The sequence below is a fragment of the Ranitomeya imitator genome, chromosome 6, assembly GCF_032444005.1.
Source record: "Ranitomeya imitator isolate aRanImi1 chromosome 6, aRanImi1.pri, whole genome shotgun sequence".
NCBI classification, from domain to species: Eukaryota; Metazoa; Chordata; class Amphibia; order Anura; family Dendrobatidae; genus Ranitomeya; species Ranitomeya imitator.
The window spans coordinates 244,598,131-244,622,872 of NC_091287.1; the positions used below are offsets into that span (position 1 = coordinate 244,598,131).

Here is a 24,742-nt window from a genome sequence, read left to right on the forward strand (position 1 = left end):
TTGATGCCTTCAGTGTGAATGTACAATTTTCATAGTCATGAAAATACAGAAAAATCTTTAAATGAGGTGTCCAAACTTTTGGTCTGTACTGTACCTTTGATATAATTTGTACTTGTTTGGGTGAATTTATTCACAAATACAAAAAAAAATAGAATCTGGCAGTTACAGCCAAAATATTACATGTCAGATAAACACTCACTTGTCCAGAAAAACAATAAAATCTGAACTTATTTTATTTTCACTTACAAATGATTTCTATTTTCATTTGCGCAATACAGTTCTCTTGACTGGAGGATGGACTACACTTTTTACACACTAAATACATCAGTCTTCCCATCACCCCCACACAAGTCTATAGCGGTTTTATTTTTTTCACTCCATAATCAAAATGTTTGATTTTTAATATTTACCAGAATCAGAAAGCAGATTTTTCACACTTCTTTGCAGTGCTTGGAAACAAAATCCTTTTCTAGCCCCATCAGGATAGAACTACATGATCAATGTACCAGCTTTTGTAGTGGAATTAAGTGTGTAGAAAATGAAAATCAGACCACCATTACTTTTTCAACACATTTCTATTTTCAATACATAAATACTGTTACTAGTAGATGAGTAGCATTGGAAAGTTTAGTGTAGCCACACAAGGGTGTACAGCACTCATCTTCATTTGTGCTTAAACAGTAGAGTGCTTCACTCAAAGTTTACGACAACCCTGATTTCTCAGTCAGATAACATGATATAAATAAGACACAATGGTTTGTTTTTTTGTACCTTTGGCCTCTTCAATACCTGGATAACCTTAAACCCATAACAGTGGAGGATTACGTAAACATTACTGCAGATGGTAGAAATAACAGCCATATCACCCTCCACCATTAGTATTTCAAGAACTCTTGCTATAAGGTTTGGTATTGTCCAGAAGAATTATGGTCATTTAGGTCCAAATCACAGAATTTCCATAGATTTATTTATGGATACTAATTATCCAAATTTTACCCAAATAATGTACCAAAAAATCCAGCAAAACAACAAGGAAACAATACAAAGAACTTAAAGAGGTTGTTTGGTCTAAGAACCAAAATGTTCAGTTATTCTGACTGCAGACTGGCGAATTGTGACAGTGTGTGATTTGCACACCATCACGATTCCCCTAAATCTCCTGTGTGAGTGGGCAATTTGCATACTTGCAAACATGTGCCATTTATTGTAACCCAGCTTGTTTATTCTTTTGTATGGAGCGAAGCCAGATGAGATGAATCTGCATGTGATCACCAGTATGCAAGTCTCATATGTCAAGTGACAGCCCACTCGCATGGGGCATAAGAGAATTGTGAATGTGCCCATCGCACTTTGTCACACAGTTCAGATGCTCAGATGCAGACTTTGCTTTTTAGATCTGTCAACCCCTTTAAGGTGAGGGAAAAAAACAGTTTGTGGGAAGAAAAACTCTCCTGCTTATGTTGTCATAAGCTTTGTGTTAAGGCAGACAGGCCTTCCACGTTGTGTTTTCATTTCTACTAAAAGCAAAAACACATTGCTCCCAATACCAGCAAGTCCTAGAACTTTTGCCGTCTTTTTATTTATATTTATTTGTAATGATTTTCCTACACAGAAACTGTTGCCAGTGTTTGGGCCTACTGATAGTTCATAGTGATGGCTGAGCCTTGTACAGGGTTCCTGCCAGTGTTCTTCCAAGTACCTTTAAAACCACTTGGAAATACTAAGAATTATGGCGAGTTTGGAAACTTTCTATTAAATGATGCTACTGGCCACTCTTTTGTGATTGTTTGCAGTTTCCTCTCCCAGTACATTTTCTTTTTGTTCAGGATCTCCATTTTTATTCGGTGTTCGACCTCAGCCATTTCACATTCACGCTCGATCTGTTGGACTTTAGCCACATGGACCTCATTCATCTGAATTAACTGCAGCTGGAGGATAGACATCTGCTGCTGATGCTCCTCCTCATGCATCTTTGTCAGGATGCCATTCTGTGCTGGTTTGCTCCTATAGGTCCTGTTAGCAGTTATTCTGGCACTGGAGCAGGAGGGTGATGCCAGATTTCCTTGGCATTTCTGCATGTTGACCATATTAGACTTTTCAGGTGAGTACATGTCTCTTTCCGGGATGACAAAGGATTCTAGGTAATAAACAGACATATATTACAAATAAAACTTATGTATTTATAGTCTGTAATGAAATGTTGTTTTTTATTTTACATTAACACATATATTCTGCACAGAGTTTAAACATTGCTATATGAATGCAACAATGAGGATTTTTGTTGTAGTAATTTATATGTAGTAACTGATGGGTCAATCTTAAACAGACCTGTCAGTCAATTCCTGCTGTCCACGGGCAGAGTATGCATGGTTGCAGCAAAGTGTTTTTCTCTGAAACACTCCAACATTTTAGTGAAAACGTAGCTTAAAGTTCCTGTCTGGGGACATAGGGAGAGATGAGACCATTTACAACATTTTTTTTCTTAATTTCTGATTTCACTTGTTTCTGGGGCTGGCATATTTTCCCCAGTTACAGGGTAAATACAGCCTTCTGGCTGCACAGCAATGCTGCGTTGGGTCTATTGGGGTATGTGCACATGGCATGTTTTTCCTGAAGCGTCTTCTGCTACATCTTTTGCATTGCTTTTATAAGAGGATGGTGGGTTCCAAGTAGAAACTGCCAGGAGAAAGGACCAAGGTCACTTCATTTTAGCTGCTTTCCAAGGCTGAAACAGTTAAGACGTTATAAAAGACAAAACATTTGTTCAGCAAGTCCTTGTCACATTGCTGTGTATGTTTATTCTATTTGGCTTTTTTTGTTGCAATTTTTTAAGGCTGGTTCCACGTAGATTATGCCTTAAAAAGATGTGCACGTACTTTCAGGACACAATGGCTCACTCCCCCGGCAATCACAGGCAATCACATGATCACTGGGTCTGGAGAAGCAAGTACTATAAGCACTTTGTAATCTGTATACACAGGGCTCCTTCAGCGTAGTCTTCTCTCTAGGGAGTCAGTCTATGTCTGACAGACGGTTTCCCGCTCCCGCATGATCTCATGCAGCTGCTTACTAACTATACAGTGATGTTTTACAGCACAACTGCAAAATAATGCATGGACAACCTTGGCATTTGAAGTCTATGTGGTCCAGAAGTTGCTAAAATGTTTGTGGGAAACCTTTAATCAATACTGTCTTAATTCTTATGCAACCTATGCACATTAGACTAATGTAGGCTGAACCTGCCGATATCGGCTGACAGTCTTCTGTGTGTGTGTGGGGGACTCTTAACTCTCACCACATTTGATGTTGAAGGACAGAAGGATCTGACATATTTAATTTCTGATTGTTGATTTATTTTTTTTTCTTATCAAGTTAAGTCCACCGCCACAAGAGGGTGGTATCTGCCTTGTTGAGGGCAGAGCAAAGTACTGCAGTGCGCAGGCGCCGGGAAAGGTTAGAGAGGCCTGTGCACTGCAGTACTTTGCTCTGCCCCCAACGGGGCCTATAAAGTACGCCTATGCAGGAGCCACGGCAAGAAACAAAGATGATGATGTCATATGAAGATGGGAGGCGCCGGACCTGCGACGCCCACTGGACCCGAACCGGGACCGCCCCTGGGTGAGTATAATCTAACTTGTTTTTATTCTCTTTCTGGTTACAACGGGGCTTATCTACAGCATTACAGAATGCTGCAGATAAGCCCCTGATGCTGTGGCCTTAGCTTATAGGCGAATTTTGGGGTGACAGATTCCCTTTAAATCAAACACGACAGTCTTAAATCAGGAGTATGGACAATAAAAAATGAAAATGGCTAGATTTTCTGTAGCAGCTATGCTGACATAGTTTATAGAAGCTTAGTCCCGTTAAATTGAGTGGGACTGCAGTACCAAGCACACACACACTTCTAAAACTAAGGAGGTATTTCTAGCTGGGGTGCCAAACCCTGTCAAGTGTTGTTGGACCAGAGTACCTATTTAATACTGTACAGTAAACTGAGGACAAAGACAGCCTAAAGGCTGTAATAGTGGCTCACAGGCCGCACCTTGCCCGACGTCACAGTTATCTGCATCCACTGAATCTAAACAACGGTGAATACATTTGTGGAGGATGGACCGCTGGCTCCATCTTCCACCAATCACCACAGAAGGCAAGCGCCGAAACGCGTATAGGGGACCCGGCTGCACTGCACAGACACATGCTTGGGTAATTACGTATTTATTTATTTCTATCTTGCACATGCACTGCATTATATCCTATCATATTGTACATTTAAAGACTGGTAATCATATTCTATCCTGTAGCCTTGCTGTTGGTACTAATACATTTTGTATCATATTTATTCTGTACCAACATACTAATGCTACATCTCTAGTTTTATATTATTGTCCTATCTACTGTACTTCTATATAGAGGCATTACTTTACCTCTACATAGCCCAGTCATTGTGTTTTTCTGTGCACCACTGCATTGGTTTCAGCTTGTCAAATATATATACCGTATGTAGTCGTGTATAAGCCGAGATTTTCAGCACATTTTTTTGTGCTGAAAACACCCCCCCTCAGCTTATACACGAGTCAGTTGTCCCAGAGGGACGGTGGGGGAGGGGGAGCGGCGGAGTAGCGGGTCACAGATGCAGGAGCCAGCGGCTGTGGCTAAAGCCTGTGGCGCTGCTGTTATAGCGCACAGTGCCAGCCGCAGCCCTTGGCTTCCAGCACACATCCTACCACCTTCCAGCGCACCCTTGCTGGCACTGCATCTTTCGCTCCGGCGCCAGCAGCTCCTCCAGCCGAGTGATCATGTGGCCCACTCATTAAAGTAATGAATATGCACATCTCTCCACTCCCATAGGCGTGGAGTGCATGCTCATTAAATTTAATGAGCGGGGCCACATGATCGCTCTACCTTAAGAGCTGCTGGCGCTGGAATGAACGAGATGCAGTGCCAGCGAGTGTGCGCAGGTAAATAGGATGGTTTTTTTTGTTTGTTTTTTTTATTAAAGGCAACCTGTCACCCTTTTACTTAAAAACATCCTGGGGGTGACAGATTCCCTTTAACAGGAATCATGCATAGAAGGATAGGGGATAAATAGCCATACATACAAGGATGGGGAATAAGGAGCTATTCATACCAGGACAGGGAAGGGGGAGCCATACACACCATGACAAGGACGGGGAAGCCATACATACAATGACGGGGAAGCCATGCATTCAAGGACAGGGATTAAGAGACAATACATAACTGACTTATACCCGAGTCAATAAGCTTACCCAGTATTATGTGGCAAAATGATGTACCTCGGCTTATAGTCAAGTATATACAGTATATATTTTATGTATGATTTTTATTTTTTCTGATAAACTGTTTGATTTTAAATACTTCAGATTTTCGTCATGTTTTGTACATTTTCTTTATATGATACATGATGCTGAACTATAGAATACATACAGATGTGCTCAAAAGTTTACATACCACGGCAGAATTTTTGCTTTCTTGGCCTTTTTTCAGAAAATATGAATAACGCCAAAACTTTTTCTCCACTCATAGTTAGTGGTTGGGTGAAACCATTTATTCTAAAACTGTTTTCTTTTCAAATCATAATGACTAGGCTTGAGCGAAACGGATTGGACAAATTCAAAAGTCGCCAACTTTTGGCAAAGTCGGGTTTCATGAAACCCGACCCGATCCTAGTGTGGGATCGGCCATGCGGTCGGCGATCTTCACGCCAAAGTCGCGTTTCGTATGATGCGTTTGGCGCCACTTTTTCAGCCAATGAAGGAGCGTGGGCAGAGTGATGACATAGGTCTTAGGGGCGTGGACGCCTATCGCTATCTTTTCGCTTGTGCGCTGTAGCGATTTGCAATGTGTAACACCAGCTCTTCTGTTCAGGGACGGAGGAGAGCGAGAGAGAAAAAAAAGTTAGATTTCCCATTGACTTTGCATTGGGTTTCGTGTTTCGGTCGATCCCCGACTTTTCGCCATAATCGGCCGATTTCACTCGACTCGACTTTTGAGATAGTCGGGTTTCGCGACTCAACCCTAAAAAAGTAAAAGTCGCTCAACCCTAATAATGACATCCCAAAACATCCAAATGACCCTGATCAAAAGTTCACATGCCCCATTTCTTAATACTGTGTATTGCCCCCTCTTACATCAATGACAGCTTGAAGTCTTTTGTGGTAGTTGTGGATGAGGCTCTTTATTTTCTAAGATGATAAAGCTGCCCACTCTTCTTGGCAAAACGTCTCCAGTTCCTGTAAATTCTTGGGCTATCCAGCATGAACTGAGCGCCTGAGATCTCCCCAAAGTGGCTCAATGATATTGAGGTTAGGGGACTTAGATAGTCACTCCAGAACCTTCACTTTGTTCTGCTGTAGCCAATGACAGGTCGACCTGGCTTTGTGCTTTGGATCTTTGTCGTGTTGGAACGTCCAAGTACCTCCCATGCGCAGCTTCCGGGCTGATGAGTGCAAATTTGCCCCCAGTATTTGCTGATCACGTGCTGCATTCATCTTTCCTTCAACTTTGACCAAGTTTCCTGTGCATTTGTAGCCCACATATCCCCAAAACATCAGCGATCCACCTCCTTGCTTTACAGTAGGAATGGTGTTTCTTTCATTACAGGCCTTGATGACCTCTCTCCAAATGTAACAGTTATGATTGTGGACATATTTTGGTCTCATCACTCCAAATTACCTTGTTCCAGAAGTTTTGAGGCTTGCATCAGTGCTGTTTTGCGTATTGTAGGCGAGATACTTTGTGGCATTTGCGCAGTAATGGCTTTCTTCTGGTGACTCGACCATGCGGCTCGTTTTTCTTCATGTGCCTCCTTATTGTGCATCTTGAAACAGCCACACCGCTAGTTTTCAGAGAGTCCTGTATTTCAGCTGATGTTATTTGTGGGTTTTTCTTCTGCATCCCGAACAATTTTCCTGGCAGTTGAGGATGACATTTTTGCTGGTCTACCTGACCGTGGTTTTTTTTTTTTTTTTTTTTTACAGAGCCCCTGATTTTCCATTTGTTAATCAGAGTTTGAATGCTGCTGACTGGCATTATCAATTCCTTGGATATGTTTTTGTATCCCTTTCCTGTTTTATACAGTTCAACTTACTACCTTTTTCCGTAGATCCGTTGACTATTCTTTTGCTTTCCCCATGACTCAATCCAGAAAGGTCAGTGGCTGGATGAAAGATGCAAGAGTCTGTCTGGATCCCAGAAACTCACTCAGCTTTTATGCACACACTGATTACAAGCAAACAGGTCACAGGTGAAGATGTTACCTATAGTAGCCATTCAACCCATTTGCGTCAACTTCTGTGCATGTTATGCCAAAATCACCAGGGAATGTGAACTTTTGATCAGTCATTTGGATTTTTTGGATAGTCATTATGATTTAAATAGAGTAAACATCGTTGGACAATAAATGGCTCCACCCAACCACTAACCATGAGAGGAGAAAAAGTTTTGGTGTTATCATTCATATTCTCTGAAAAAAAGCCAAGAAAGCAAAATTTCTGCTGGGGTATGTAAACTTTTGAACACAGCTGTAGCTATTGTGTATATTGAGAGGCATATAGATGTTGGGGGATACCAGGTATAGAGGAAAAGCATTTGGATTTATACATATTGCTGCTTCCATATCTTTAGAGATTGTTTACTACATGCTCATTTATACCAGGTAGGATATGGTACCTTGAAAGTTAATTATTGTTATACCAATGATTAACACCTGTGGCAACAGGAAGCTTGGATTTTTACTTGTGGTTACAGAATACTACTATGTCACCATTATACTGGATAGTGTGAATCGGAACATAACTACACCAAAACACAGGATGTCACTGAGCTTGGGCAAATGCAATTTCAATGTTGAGGAGTGTAACACTGAGGAAAAAAAGTTTGTGGAATTATGGCAATCAGACTATCAATAGAAATGATGATAATCTGCATTCCCCACACGGAAAATTCCCCACACGGAAAATTCCCCACACGGAAAATTGCCAATTACAGCATCACAAAACTTTCAGATCTATGATATGACACCTCATACACACGGCTCCTATCCATACATCTCGTACACACATGGCACCACTCCGTACACCTCATACACACACGACTCCTCTCCATACATCTCATACACACGGCACTACTCCGTACACCTCGTACACACTGCTCCGCTCCATACACATTGCACACGCTGCTCCGCTCTGTATACCTTGCACACACACGGCTCTGCTGCGTACACCTCATACACATACGGCTCCTCTCCATATACCTCGTACACACACGGCTCCGCTCTATACACATTGCACACGCTGCTCCGCTCCGTATACCTTGTACATGCATGGCTCTGCTGCGCACACCTCGTACACACGTGGCTCTGCGCTGTACACCTCGTACACACGTGGCTCCGCTCCGTACACCTCGTACACACACGACTCTGCTCCATACACCTTTCACACTCTGCTCTGATCCGCACACCTCTTACACACATGGCTCCGCTCCATACACCTTTCACACGCTGCTCCGCTCCGTACACCTCGTACACACGCGGCTGTGCTCCGTACACCTCTTACACACGACTCCGCTCCGTACACCTTTCACATGCTGCTCCGCTCCGTACACCTCGTACACACACGGCTGTGCTCCGTACACCTCATGCACACGGCTCCGCTCCGTACACCTCTTACACACGGCTGTGCTCCGTACACCTCATGCACACAGCTCCGTACACCTCTTACACACACTGCTCCGCTCCGTACACCTCGTACACACACGGCTGCGCTCTGTACACCTCATGCACACAGCTCCGTACACCTTTTACACACACAGCTCCGCTCCGTACACGTCTTATACACACGACTCCGCTCCGTACACCTCGTACACCCACGGCTGCGCTCTGTACACCTTTTACACACACGGCTCCGCTCCGTACACGTCTTACACACACGACTCCGCTCTATACACCTTTCACACGCTGCTCCGATCCATACAACTCGTACACACACAGCTCAGCTACATCCACACTGTAAACACCTCCTGGCCTCACACATACACTTACCCTCCTCTGGCGCCATGACAACCAGTAGAGTCCTGTACACGGAGGTCCTCCCGATCTATCATGTGATCCCTGACTCCTCCCATCCTGTGACCTCATCACAGGTCCTGTTCGCACAGAGCAGCCATTACGTGGTGTGCTGCTCTGCGGGTGCAGCCTGTGCAGCCTGTGCAGGGACTCAGGGAGCTCTCAGCTGACCGGGTGATATCACATACCTCCCAACCAGTGCGGGAAAATTAATGTCCCGCCCAGGATCGCGGGGTTGACTGTCAAAATCAGGAAAGTCCCGCTGGATCCGGGACCGTTGGGAGGTATGCTAGTGTATGTGTCCCCGTTCTGACCCTAATGCATAATTTAAAAAAATAACATTCTACTCACCTTTCCTCTGCTCCCACGTCACCCAGTGTCTTTTGTAGCCACCGCACAGCCCGGCAGCTGACATTGGAGTGTGCGCCATTTCATGCACCGCTCCCTGTGGCTGCACCTCTGATATCAGCTCACAGCCAATGCTCCGGCAGCATGTATCGCAGTGCTGGGACCCCACGGGTCTCTGCAACATGATGCATGTCATCTGGATCTGCATCTTCAGTGAAGACGCAGATCCAGCAGAAGCAGGCACTTGTACCCCCTGTAATAATTATATATTGTTCTCCTGCCCTGCAGAGTATCTCACCTATAATTCTATATTATTTTCCTGCCCTGCAGAGCATCTCACCTATAATTCTATATTATTATCCTGATCTGCAGAGCATCTCACCTATAATTCTATATTATTCTCCTGCCCTGCAGAGTATCTCACCTATAATTCTATATTGTTCTCCTGCCCTACAGAGCATCTCACCTATAATTCTATATTATTCTCCTGCCCTACAGAGCATCTCACAGACCTCCTTCTCTCCTCCACACTTATTCACTCCTCATCCAATCGCCTCCAAGACTTCTCCCGAATATCCCCCATCCTCTGGAACTCTCTGCCCCAACACGTCCGACTATCAACCACAGTCGGATCCTTCAGACGGAACCTGAAAACTCATCTCTTCAGGAAATCCTACAGCCTGCACTGACACCGCTGCTGCCTCATCACCAACGAAGCTACCGCCTCACCAACACCGGAGCTACCGCCTCACCAACACCGGAGCTACCGCCTCACCAACACCGGAGCTCCTGCAACCCTCAACCTACTGTCTCCTTCCCCATAATCCTGTAGAATGTAAGCCCGCAAGGGCAGGTTCCTCGCCCCTCTGTATCAGTCCGTCATTGTTAGTTTGTTTACTGTATGTGATATTTGTAACTTGTATGTAACCCCTTCTCATGTACAGCACCATGGAATCAATGGTGCTATATAAATAAATAATAATAAATAATAATAATAATATACCTCCATACTATCCCTCTGTCCTGCAGAGCATTTAGCCTATAGCTCTATGCTATTCTGTTCTGCAGAGCATCTCACCTATAACTCTCTACTGTTTTCCTGTGGGTATTCATGTCTGTGGGCACTTTTCACATATCATGTGAACACCTTGCACCTGAAATATCATAGATCTGAAACTTTGTGATGATGCAATTGGCAATTTTCCGTGTGGGGAATTTTCCTATGGGCAGTTTTCCCGTGGGCATTTTTCTGGTCACCGTATTTATGTGCAAGGTACTCATACTCTACCCTGAATAAATCTGAATGTTTTGAAAATTTTCCATTTTTTAATTTCATAAATTGTATGTCATTAACATATGTCATTCCTGTGATTTCCATAATTCCACAACTTTTCCTTTTTTTGGTTTTGCAATTTCAATGTCGAGACGTATATACTGAATTCAGATGACACATCCATCTGTTATAGACTTGTTTTTATTTTGTTATTCTGTTCCGTAATATGTTTAATAAAGAAAAGGAGACCAATAACTCCCGTCACATCCATACATGCATTTGTGAAAATATTACCCTTTATGTTGTTGGGGGAAGTTCCTTCTGCACACACTGAGTCAGTCACAGACACATTTCTTATTGGTTCTGTCTGGATCTTTCCCTGTTCATCAATGAGTATTTCTAGGTCTCCTTTGTGGAAAGCTACAGAACAGTAAATACATGGAAAGATAACTAAAATTATGGGCTATCCTAATATGTTAATCATTGTATTAGTGCATTTGGTTGTTATATTCAGAATACAATTACAATGGTACAGAATAGACTTGGGATATATTGTACAGTATTTGTCAAAAGTTTTGAAGCTGACAAATTTTGGTTTTCACAGTTTGCTGCTGCAGTTTATACTGACAATTTGCATCATCATCTCTAGATTATGTAGAGAAAATCGGATGAATTACAAACAAAAAGTAAACGTATTTCCTTGCCATGAAAACTCTTACACACAAAAACACCATTTCCCCTGAGTTTCAGCTCACAAAAAGACCTGCTTACATCACTTCAGTGATTTTCTTGTTCATTCAGGAGAAAATGTTAACAAGAAAGAGGCGAGCATATAAATCAGTCGGCATGACAGTGCAAATTGGTTGCTTAAAATCATTGTCTTCATGGTTGCTTGCAGGGATGGGACACAGGATTGGGTAAAGTTATTTTTGCTGAGGAAGGCCCCTGCAGACAGTTCAGAACATCTGGAAAAATAATTGCCTCGTGATGAAAAGGTGAGCCCTACGATGAGTCCTGTCATGCCAATAGTAAAGTATCTTGAGCCCATTAATGTGTGGGAATAATTTTCATCCAAGGAAATAGGCTGATTAAACACTTTGCCAATACTGCGGTGCCTCTGGATATAGTTCAGTCCCCTTTGACGGTACTTCCCCAGCTCCCTCTGGTTTCTGCTTCTCTTTTCACTACTCTCTCTTTTTCTCTTATAATCTGATTTCTTCTTTACACTTCAATGTTATTTTTAGTGTAGTGTAAGTATGAATTTTTGTTATGCCTACTGTTTAATGATATATGCATTGTGATATTTTTAATGGAGTCACTCTTGACATGACTGAAATTGTGATGGTAATGACACTTGTATTTGTGTTTTGAAAACTTTAAGTTTTAAAATTTAAGAAAAAAAAATACTGCCATGAATAAAGAACGATCCAGAAGCAATTTAGTGGTGATCAATGCTATTTTTCAGCAAGATTTAGCACCATGTCACAAGGAAAAAGTGATAACTAAATGGCTCGGTGAACAAAACATTGAAATGTTGGGTCCATGGTTAGGCATCTCCCCAGATCTCCATCCCATTGAGAACTAGTGAACAATCCTCAAAGTGGGTGGACAAACAATACGGAAATTGTGATAAACTCCAAGCACTAATTAGGAAAGACTAGGTTGCCTTCAGTTAGGACTTGGCCCAGAATCGAATATCCAATGTCTCAGGGAAAATTTAAGAAGTCTTGAAGAATAAGGCTCAGCACCATGGATATGGGCCCAGATTCATCATTGCCTTTGTGTTTGTTTGTTTTTTTGTCTAGCATCGTGGGTTTTTTTTCTCGTTTGCAATGAATTTTTTTTTTAAGTCGTATTTTTTATATGTGTTTGCCTGCTTAATTTGGTTTTCTGCTTTGTGGGGAATTTAGCTAGTTCAGATGATTTTGCGACTTTTTAAGGAGTCGCAATTGAGGAGTTTGATGCAACTCCACTCCAGTTCCTCTGGTGTATTTTTGAGTGTGAGTATTTTGGCACAACTTTTGTGCATTTAACAAGATGTGTGACTTTCGGCACAAAAACAACTTTTTTTTTCTTTCTTTTTTTTTTACTTTGCACCAAATTCATGAATCGTGCGTCAATTTGTTTTTTTTTGTCATATGGTATTGCCTATTTTGGAGCCAAATTTTTCAAACTGATTTAAAAAAAAAAAAAAAAGTTAAATGAATCAGCCATTGAGTCTTTTCATGAACTTTTCATACTTATTAAATGTTTCTAATTGTACTTTAGTAACCATAGAATTATCTGAGAAAGATTTAAAAAACACTGAAGCGGCAAACTTTGTGAAAAGAAAAATTTGTCTCACTCTTAAAACTTATGACTGCATACAAATGTACTGAAAAAGCAATTTAATACATGCTCATCATCTCACTCTCACTTTGTCTGTATGAAAATGCAGGATGTACACATACTCCAAATTCACCACGTGATATCCCAGCATTCAAGACCAAAATGTACTTTTTGTCAAAAATACCACAAAAAGGCTTTCAAATCAATAAGGCCAGTGTAGAGTATTGGTGGCACATGGAGTGTCCGCAAGGCTAGAATTTGGACCTTGTAAAGGTACGGTACTCCATGCATAGTGCATTACAGAAAGCAGCAATCCAAGAACAATATACCTTCATTACTAAAGAGGCTTCATACTGAAAATAAAGCACTCCATTGCACTCAGCTGAAAACTGCAAGATTTTTAAAAGATTAAGGTTTTCTATGGTTGGATGTTAAGCTGCATCATACCTGCAAGAGGCACTTCAGTCTCAACTAGGTCAAAGAACTGACGCTTTTTATAGCTTAATACTTTTTCTTGTTTGCCTTCTATCCCAAAGAGAGAAAAAAAGCAATCCAGTATCTTGGGAAGATTGAGAGACTAAGATTTTTTTTTTTTAATACACAAAGGGTCCCCAGTATCCTGCCTATAGATTGTTGCCTTTATTTAACGTAACTACTGGTACTCCTACTACAGGCTTGTGTAAAACCATATGGGTATGTACAGACTTAGTTTTTGAAGAGTCTTTTGGAAGCTGCCTTTAAACCAAGTTGTTTTTTTTTGCATGATTTTTGCAATTTATTATTCAAAAGGTGTTTTTTACAGTACTAGTAGCAGCTATACGATTTCAGTAATCTCCTACACTTTTTTTCTGACTGAATTTGAAAACTTCAATGTCTTTATAATCTTCCGGATGTCAATTCTTTGTGTTTTTGCAGCTTTTTTTTCACCCATAGAAAGCAATGAGAAAGTGAAGGAATGCCACATACTTTTTTGCAGCATTTTTGGTGAAAACTACATTTATGAAAACTGTATGGTAGACAAAGCACATTTAATCTGCAACCCAAAAAATGGGCATTTTGTACAGCGTCTTTGCTGCTAACAGGACAAGTTTGGGCTGCAAGGGGAAAAAAACCAAAACGCTGCATGTGAACCTAACGGGAGGAGGGCTTAAAAAACCTTCATATTCAGTTCTATTGCAAAAAGGCTTGCTAGTTCAGTCTTTTAAGCATTTTTCTTCCACTTCAAGTGTTTTCCAGCACTGTCCAATCAAAAGATTTGAAAAAAAAAAAAAAGTCTCAAATGCTTGAAAAACTCATCAGGTAACAAATATAACTCCCCAAAGAAAGGGAGTTTAAAGTAGGAATTTCCACTATAAAACTGTGTGCACATACCTATAATGGGATATAATGCACAAATGTTAAACTTGTGTAGTCACTAACTGGTCTTTCAAAATAATAAATACTTACTGGTAATTGATTTTCCTGAAACACATGATAGGGCAGATCCCTCTCTCAGGTGCTATCATTGGACAGGAGGCAAAATTAAAAAGGGCAACTCCCACTTTCTCCTTCAATATGGTTTCCAAGTAGTAACGCAGGAGTCACCTAAATTTATCATCCCTTGTTATGATTTATATATTCTATCAAGCTCAATCTTCACCATGAGGAGAAAGGGACCAAACACCTCAACCACCACAAGTCAAAGGGAGGGAATAATTAGGAATGCTGTCAGGAAAATCAAATTACTGGTAATTATTTTTCCCACCACCCATTACAGCACCTGAGACACAGTAAAAAGAAATTCTCTGATAGGGAGGGATCACCTTGTAAAATCTTGCACCTGTAGAAAAATCCCATGAATATCTTGTTTCAATGGATAGTGCTTAAGGAAAACAAAGTTCTAGAAATTGTTCTATCAAAACAATTACTTTTTCGATTCAGAGCTCTGACAAGGACAATGTCCGCAAACTCGCTGGAAACACCTGACATAAGGAAGAATCTGAACAGGATACAACGAACAGGTAACACTTAGCATGTTAATGGAAACAGAAGTCAAGTGACCCAAGGAATCTGATTAGTCTAACAAGGCCAATTTTGTTATCACTTGTTTTCTGCTCTTAAAGGGAACCTGTCACCCCGTTTTTTCAGATTGAGCTATAAGTACTGTTAAATAGGGCCTGCGCTGTGCGTTACTATAGTGTATGTAGTGTACCCTGATTCCCCATGTATGCTGAGAAATACATTACCAAAGTCGCCGTTTTCGCCTGTCAATCAGGCTGGTCTGGTCAGGTGGGCGTGTTCACAGCGCTCTTTTCTTCTCCAGCTTTCCGTTGGTGGCGTAGTGGTGTGCGCATGTCCAAGGTCCGAATTCCCTGCGCCCACGTGAAGACACAGCGTGCGATCTGCGCTGTTATCCCTTGCATCGGTGGGGGCGGCCATCTTCTTGGGGCCGCGCGTGCGCAGATGGAGTGCTCTGCTGCACGGGGCTTCAGGAAAATGGCCGCGGGATGCCGCGCGTGCGCATTAGAGATCGCGGCGGCCATTTTTCCAAAGCCGAGATGCAAACTCGGCTTTGGGAAAATGGCCGCCGCGATCTCTAATGCGCACGCGCGGCATCTCGCGGCCATTTTCCTGAAGCCCCGTGCAGCAGAGCACTCCATCTGCGCACGCGCGGCCCCAGGAAGATGGCCGCCCCCACCGATGCAAGGGATTACAGCGCAGATCGCGCGCTGTGTCTTCACGTGGGCGCAGGGAATTCGGACCTTGGACATGCGCACACCACTACGCCACCAACGGAAAGCTGGAGAAGAAAAGAGCGCTGTGAACACGCCCACCTGACCAGACCAGCCTGATTGACAGGCGAAAACGGCGACTTTGGTAATGTATTTCTCAGCATACATGGGGAATCAGGGTACACTACATACACTATAGTAACGCACAGCGCAGGCCCTATTTAACAGTATTTATAGCTCAATCTGAAAAAACGGGGTGACAGGTTCCCTTTAAGCAAAGTAGATACTAAACTTGGGAAAAAACGTTTCTGGATCAAGGGTGATCTTTTAAATTCCAGGCCGTCAAAATGAAGGCCCGTTCTTTGCCGATGCCAGACTGGACCTTGAATGAGCAGATCCAGGATCTCTGTTAAGATACATGGATCGGAGATGGACATTAGCCTCAACCATGAAAACCATGGTCTTTTGGGCCAGAGTGGAGCTATCCGGATTATCCTCGACTGGTCCTCCCTGGTCTGCCTTAGTACTGTTGGAATTATCATTACTGAAGGAAAAAAAACATAGGTTAGGTCGAAGTTCCATTGAATCTGGAAAGCATCTATCACATGAGTTTTTTTCCTTGGATCTAGTTAGCAGAATTTTTTCACCTTCCTATTCTGCCTACTTGCGAACCGATCTATGCTTGGAAGGCCCCACACATGTACAGTTTGTTTTAATACTAATTGATTCAGGGCCAATTCTCCTTGTCTCAGTTGATTCTGATTTAGGAAGTCTGCCCTGTCGTTTCTTTTCCTTTTATGTGCAACGCTGTTAATGACAGAAGATGGTGCTATGCTGTTTGGAAAAATTTCTTCTGTTGCTACAATCAGAGAGATCTTCCCTCCTGATGGTTGATGTAAGCTACTATTGCTCGATTGTCTGACAGGATATGAACATGACTGCCTTGGAGAAATGCAATACATTTTTCTATCGCACATTTTACTGCCAGCGTTCTTTCATGTTTGACAAACTCCTTTTCTCACATTCTGACCAAATACCCTGGACTACACAGTCTGTCAGATGCGCTTCCCAACCACTTATGCTTGCATTTGTAGTTATGACTTACTTGATCTGATATATCCATGGGACCCCTTACCAACATATTTTCTACTCTGCCACCATACTGAGAGTATTGGTTGTAACAGAAGAAAGACTTATTTTTACTCCAAACACCTTGAGCCGTTTCTGACCTATCAGTATCTCCTGCTGTAATTGCCTGGTATGCAAATGGGCCCACAAGACTGATGGGATACAAGAAGTCAGGGTCCCCAATAATGACACTGCCTTTGAGTGTCATGGTAGGATTGTTCACTGCCATTTATACTAATGTAATTACTTTGAGCACACTCTCTCTTACGGCAGGAGACCAATTCAGTGAATTGGGACCAAGATGAAACCTAAAAAGGACTCAACTTTTGATAGTCATCTTTGATTTCCTTAGGTTCAGCAGCCAACCTGATTCCTCTAAGATGGCTCTGACCTTTGTGAGTTGAATGCTGCAGTGTTCTACTGATTTGCCTACCACCAGGAAATCATCTAAGCATGTAATTGTGAGTATGCTGTTCCTGAAGATGCCCTGTCATTTCCAGTATGATTTTTGTCAATGCTCTGAGCCATGGGCAGACTGAAGGGCAAAGCCCTGAACTGAAAATGCCTGATTGTTTTGTTTATGTATGGGGCCACTCTGGAATTGTTGATCTTCTGCATGAATAAGAACATGGTAATATGCATCTTCCAGGTCCAATACACTCATGTAGCACTTTGGAAACAGAAGTTTTATAGCCGATTTTATTAACTTCATTTTGAAAAGTCGATATATCAGGAATTTGTTTGGACCTCTCAAATTGACTATTCTGAAGGTGCCATCTGGCTTCTTTATCAAGAAAAGAGGGGAATAGAGTCCTCTTCCTTCTACTGGTACGTTCGTGAGGATTTTTCAACTAAACTGAAACCTCCGCTTCCAGGGTCAACTGTTCTCACAAGGCTTTATTTATTTATTTTTTTTAAAGGGCAAAAATTTGCAATTTAAGTTTGGAATTTTTATGGAATTATAACAGATAAACTATTTTGTGTAATATGACTAACATTTTGCATCTGTTTAGTTTAATTTGGTATCATTTTTATAGCGTCATTCTGTTTTTATTTTTTACATTGATAGAAAAGTAAAAGGTTTATCTTGTTCCGGTGACAGGCAGCAATGTTCTTTTTTGGAAAGCAGTGACTTTATTCTTGTAATTTTGCCATGCATACCACTATAGTTCAGTGTCTTCATGATGGTGGATTCATGAACATTTTTTAATGTTATACAGGGCATTTGTTGCTTAAGAAGGTATGTTGGGCTTCATTCTGATCCCGCAAACTGTTCTACTTCTTGCTCTTGGAATAATGTTGACTACTCCTGTGCAGAGTAATAATGGTCTTGAATTTCCTCCATTTGTATACAATCTGAAGAGTTTGGACTCCACCAATCCATAGTTAGAGGTGGTTTTGAAACATTTTCCATCCTGATAAGAATAAACTTTTTGTTCTTACCTGTGGTGGGAAGATTAGACTTTGATAGAGCCCTGCTCTTCAAAGAGAACAGGTAGCTCTCACACCTGACTGTCATCACACTGAAAATACCAGACTAAATTATTTGTCAAATTATCTGCTTATCATCATGGCTTATTCAGATGTGTGTGGATCTCTGTTTGATCAGACCGCAATACAAGGACTGACCAAAAGCATCCCAACATGAAATTCATGAAGCTGGCATGCTCTGGTCAGACTGATCGGACCAAGATTCACGGATGGGTCTTCATAAGCCCTAAAAAGTTCATTATTTTGCCAATTGGACAAGAAAATGCAATATAGTATTGTCTTCATGTAAAAATGACAATCCAGTATTGTTTACCAATTTGTTTTTCTTCATCTACTTTTAAGACTTGTGTGACAAATCTAATAGTTTTGGGTCAGAATTTTCAATATTCATGCATAAATTTAAAGAGTTCACCAACTTTTACACACCACTCTACAAGATGTATATTGTGGCAGCCAGGGCTGTGGAGTCAGTAAGCCAAACTGCCGACTCAGACTCCTCAATTTCCATGACTCCGACTCCACCAAAATGGGCTCCGAGACATGCATGTCAGAACACCAATCTTCCCCCTCAAAGATAAACTGTGCCCGTTAAAGTATTCAAAACCATAAATGTAAAGTATAGTAAAAAAAAAAAAAAAACATTTATATCTTTTCAATTAAATGCTGCTTTATCTTTAAATATTTCATTTTCACAAAGAGGTAATGGGAGAAAATGTACCTAAAAATTTGTTATGGAATCTCTCCCAAATGTGGTCAGAATCATCTGGAAACAGACACAGAAGGGAGCACTATCTGACTGGAATAGATCGCGAATGCCACGTCGCATTCGCATTCGCAGAGTTGATGTCTCCACCACATGCACGCAAGTACACACAGGTCACCCTGCCTCCCTACAGAAAGTATGCAGTAACCATCTGGACCCACAGGTGCATCACAGCATTTTATAATGCTGTGATGTGCAAAATGTTGCTTTAGCCCCGTTTATTCATTTTCATAAGGGGTAGTAGAAGAAAATTGTCGTTCAGGGTTCAGAAGGGAAAAAAAAGCCATTTAGCTTTTGGAGTGAAAAAAAATGTCTGGAATTAGCTTGGGGACACCACTTGCAGAGCCCCAAAGTGCTAGAACAGAAAACCCTGAAAAGTGACCACAGTGAAGAAACTTTATTCCTCAAGGAATTTATCCAAGGGTATAATTAGCATTTTTAATTCAAAGGTGTATCATCAATTTCTTTACCATTGGGCCGTGTGAAAATGAAAATTACATTTGTTACAATAATAAGCAGCAGAAAAAAGTATCCCCTAAATTATTAATTATTACACTTACAAGTGCAGCAATAGCCTATATATATATATATATATATATATATATATATATATATATATATATATATATATATATACACACACACCAAGCAGAAAAAGAAGGCAGCACTCCAACAACAAATGAAGGTGAAAAAAGGCTGTGAAGTTTATTTCAGACCCACATCTCGCGACGTTTCGGCTCGCACTGAGCCTTTCTCAAGCCAGGCTTCTCTGTGCTTCTCTGCTCTGGCTGTGAGCACAGCGGCCGGAAAGCAGAGCGGTGACGTCACCGCTGTGCTTTCCGGCTGCCCGGCGCTCACAGCCAGAGCAGAGAAGCACAGCGCCGGGGACAGACAGCGGTAGGTAAGTATGTAGTGGTTGTTTTTTTTACTTTAACAATGGTAACCAGGGTAAACATCGGGTTACTACTAAGCGCGGCCCTGCGCTTAGTAACCCGATGTTTACTCTGGTTACCAGCGAAGACATCGCTGAATCGGCGTCACACACGCCGATTCAGCGATGTCAGCGGGAGAGCCAGCAACGAAACAAAGTTCTGGACTTTCTGCCCCGACCAACGACATCACAGCAGGATCCAGATCGCTGCTGCCTGTCACACTGGACGATATCGCTAGCGAGGACGCTGCAACGTCACGGATCGCTAGCGATATCGTCTAGTGTGACTGTACCTTAATCCTATTACTCCTGAGCCTTTACTGGCTGGAATTTAGGTCTTCAGCGGATTACCTTGACCTTTTAGGGGACAAGTAAGCTTACACTTCAGGATATTCTCTGATGTTCCCCTCTCCTCACCCTCTTTCCTTTACACCCACTTCCCCCTTTACACCCACTTCCCTCTTTACCCTTGTCTTTGTGTGTATCTGTGTTTGAGTTTTCACTTTTTTCTTTTCTACCATTCCTCTTTATTAATTTATATGGGCATGTAATGATTTAATGGTTATGAGCCATCACCTCGCTGTTATATTCTGAAAAAGTTGAACCAATGTACAATTAGCAATTTTATTGTGGAATATATTTTTCTCTTGTTGGGTTTGATTCATTACTTGTTAGTGCCTTCTGTTATGACTTGCATTTGTATTTCCTTTTCAAAACTCAAAGTTAAATTTATTTAAAAAAAAAAGTTGTGGAATTATAGAAATCACAGCATTGATAGACATGTTAATAAGCAAATTAAAAAAATAAACATTATCAAGACATCTCAATTCGTTCAGTATTGAATATGATATGCAGAAATACACACACTAGCATGCTGTCATGCTATGAAACTTTTTTTTAGGTTGTCTGAGAAATGTTCTGTCATGCTGAATGCAGTTGGGAGCACAAATCATCAAGATCCTCTTCTGATAGCTCTCTTATGCAATTGCCAACCAATTATGTCCCTGATATGTTTGATGGGAGATAAGTATACAGACACTGCAGGCCATAGTAACAAGTTTAGGCCACATAGGCTGCTCAAAGTAGTATGAGCAATCTCTTCTAGAATTATAGTGCTGAAAAATTGCACCTGGGACACACTGGGGGGGGGGGGGGGGGAAAGAATAATAATAATAATCTTTATTTTTATATAGCGCTAACATATTCCGCAGCGCTTTACAGGTTGCACACATTATCATCGCGCTGTCCCCCTTGGGGCTCACAATCTAGAATCCCTATCAGTATGTCTTTGGAATGTGGGAGGAAACCGGAGTACCCGGAGGAAACCCACACTCCAGCGCTGCAAGGCTGCTGTGCTATCCACTGCGCCACCACCGTGCTGAGCTTACCAAATTAATGTACCACCAAGCTGTTAGTCTACCTGGAATGAAGACTAGAGAGGTCCAACTACCGTACATTACAGCACCTCACACCATAATTCTGGGAGTAGGACAAAGGCCGTGCTGTGTGTTGCTACCATGGCCTGCATCATCTAGACTTTTTCTCCCATTGATCATATTTGGGACAATATTGGTCGGCAATTGCAAAGGGAGCTGCCAGCAGCAGATCTTGATTGTGTGCCCAAGTGCATTCAGTGTGGCAGAACATTCCAGAGACAAACATTAATACGCAACAACTTCATTAATAGCATGAGTGTATTTGCCTGTATAACTGCATTTTTGATAAAGCGCAATTCTGAATAAAATCGTGTTGTTTTTTTGCTTATCATTTGCATATCATTAACTGTCTTGATTCTATGATTTCCATAATGCATGACTTTTCCTTTGTGAAAAAAAATGCAAATAATAGTGATGAAAAAGTTTATGAAAAAAATGGAAAATCTGCGCTGCTGGTAAATAAAAGGCTAATTCAGGTCCACACTAAGATATTATGCGGTTTTTAGTATGTCTGCGCTTTTCAAAGTACCATAATTCTTCTTCAGGACAAAAACTATAATTCAATTTTGTCTCTGGATCTGCCGCAGCTGAGATTACATGTCTTTCTAATGTTATGCGATCACAACATAATCAGATAACGTTTAAATTGAATGTTAACCGGATTAAACCCTATAGCGTTTTTCTTCCTTAGCATTAAAAAAACCCCTACACAATTCAATATTGAAATTGCAATATGAACACTTTCCCAAAAATGTATGTTTTTTGCATGCTTGTATTTTAAGACCTATAACCTCACCCCCATTAAAGATCTGTGTAAAGGCTTTTTATTTGCAGGAAGATTTTACTTTTATTAGTACAATTTTGGAATAAATCACACTTTTTTTTTAGATTTTTTTTGAATGGCAGTGAACAAAAAAAAAACAATTCAACAATTGTTTATTTTTTTACACCATGTGACAAAATTGGTAAGACAACTTTGTTATTGAGGTCAATAGGATTAAAAGTATTACCTTATTTTTTCTTTTAAATGTTTTTGCACTGTCATACCGATGGCTGTTATTTTTTTCACAAACAGCCATATGAGGTCTTGTGGTGTTTAAATAAGAGAAGGTTTTCATGAATACCATTTTAATTTTATCTACAGTCATACTGTCACACTTAAAAAAATAAATAAATAAATAAATAAAAATAAATATAAAATACAAAGGGGGTGATTTGAACTTTAATTTAATTTTTAAAATATTTTTAAAAACTTTTTTTTTCACTTTTGGCATGCTTCAATAGTCTCTATGGGAGACTAGAAGCTGCCATAACCCAATCGCCTCTGCTACATGCAGGCGATAAGATCGCCGCATGTAGCAGAATACCTCACTTGCTATGAGCACCGTCCACCGGGCGCGCTCATAGCAATCCGGCAGTGACAACCATAGAGGTCGCCAAGAGACCTCTGGTTGTCATGCCAACCCATCGGTGACCCTCGATCAGGGGGTCACCGATGGGCAGATTTCCGGCGCAATTACCGGAAATGCATGTTAAATGCGGCTGTTAGTGGCACGTCAGATGATCAGATCAGCTGCCATGTGCCTGAAAAGGTGCGGGCTCCAGCAATGAGCCTGCACCTTTTCAGGCACATGGCAGCTGATCTGATCTTACAGGGGGATGAGTCCAATGACTGACAGATCTGTCATTGGTCATAAAGGGGTTAACAGTAGTGATGAGTGAGTGTACTCGTTGCTTGAGATTTCCCGAGCACGCTCGGGTGTCCTCCGAGTATTTTTTTAGTTCTCGGAGATTTAGTTTTCTTCGCGGCAGCTAAATGATTTCCAGATACTAGCCAGCATAAGTACATGTGGGGGTAGCCTGGTTGCTAGGGAATCCCCACATGTACTTATGCTGGCTAACAGATGTAAATCATTCAACTGCGGCAAAGAAAACTAAATCTCCGAGAACTAAAAAATACTTGGAGGACACCCGAGCGTGCTCTGGAAATCTCGAGCAACGAGTATACTTGCTCATCACTAGTTAACAGGCCTGTACTCCAGCTGACTTCAGTTGTTGCTTGTTTGTGGGTCTCTTTACCTTACGTTTTGTCTTAATCTAGTGAAATTCATGCTTGATGGAGTGGACATCTGTAAGATTCACTTTCCAGAATATTACACTTCTTTGCCTTGAACTTCTGAATTGCTTTTGCGGTATTTTTTGGGTCATTATCCATCTCTATTGTGAAGCACCATCCAATCTATCTTGCTGCATTTGGTTGAATCTTAGCAGAAAGAATAGCCTTGTACACTTCAAAATTCTTCTGGCAGTTTCCGTCTTCAGTCCCAGAGTCAATAAACACTAGTGACCCAGTGTCGTAGGAAGCCAAGCATGCTCATATCATCACATTGCCTCCACCATGTTTTGCAGAGAATGTGGTGTGCTTTGCATCACAAGCCATTCCAAACATTCTCCATACTTTCTCACCATCATTCGGGTATAAGTTGAGCTTAGATTCAGGTGTCCAAGGAATACTTTTCCAGAATGGGCTGGCTTCTTTAGATGTTTTTTTTGGGCAAAGTCTAATCTGGCCCATTTTTTAGGATGATTAATGGGTTGCACCTTTTGGATGAACAGTCTGTATTTGCGCTCACAAAGTCCTCTCTTTATGATAGACAAATAATGAAATGCCTACCTCCTGGAGAGTGTTATTCACTTGGGTACATGTTGTGAAGGGGGTTTTCTTCACCATGGAAGGGATTCTGCAATTATCCACCACAGTTTTCTTCTGTGGACTTCCATGCCTTTTTGAGCTCCCAAGCTCACTAGCGTGCTTTTATTTGAATACCGTCAAATTAAAGCAAAGAGTCTGCACTTGAAGCTTATATTATATAACTGTATATAATGTCTTGAATATGTTTTGGTAAACAGTCAAAATGCCAAAACTTGTCACTGTCCAAATATTTCTGGACCTAACTGTATACTACAGTAAATAAGTATACATATATCAATTGCTAGAAGAATGGTAAAAGATGTAGCATATACAACCAATTTAATACTATACTATAACATTCCTCCTCACCCTACAATCTCCGTCAAATATCTTGTAGATCATGGAGACTTGGACTTTGGTATCCCTTGTGTGATCAATATGTTCAACACTTCATTCATGGAAATACTTGTCCTCCTCTCACACTTCCACAGTATCTCAATTGCAGGAATTTGTAGAAATCAGACTCCTGGAGCCCAAAATCTCCCCTTAGTAGTTCAAA

The 24,742-nt window shown here is 41.3% G+C and overlaps 1 protein-coding gene across 4 annotated transcripts in view; it reads right to left on the reverse strand.

The window, feature by feature from the left end:
• Positions 1 to 210: 210 nt before the first annotated feature.
• Positions 211 to 24,742, reverse strand: part of MSANTD3 (Myb/SANT DNA binding domain containing 3) — a 43,420-nt gene continuing 18,888 nt past the window's right edge. For 2 of the 4 annotated variants that reach the window (XM_069730547.1, XM_069730544.1), the window contains exons 4-5: positions 10,998 to 11,123; positions 211 to 2,137 (exon numbers count right to left, since the gene is read on the reverse strand). In XM_069730547.1, coding sequence (XP_069586648.1) covers positions 1,728 to 2,137; positions 10,998 to 11,123 — 536 coding nt within the window. In that variant the 3' untranslated portion in view covers positions 211 to 1,727. The remainder of the gene's footprint in view (positions 2,138 to 10,997; positions 11,124 to 24,742) is intronic. The other 2 variants (XM_069730546.1, XM_069730545.1) reach the window with 1 other exon arrangement.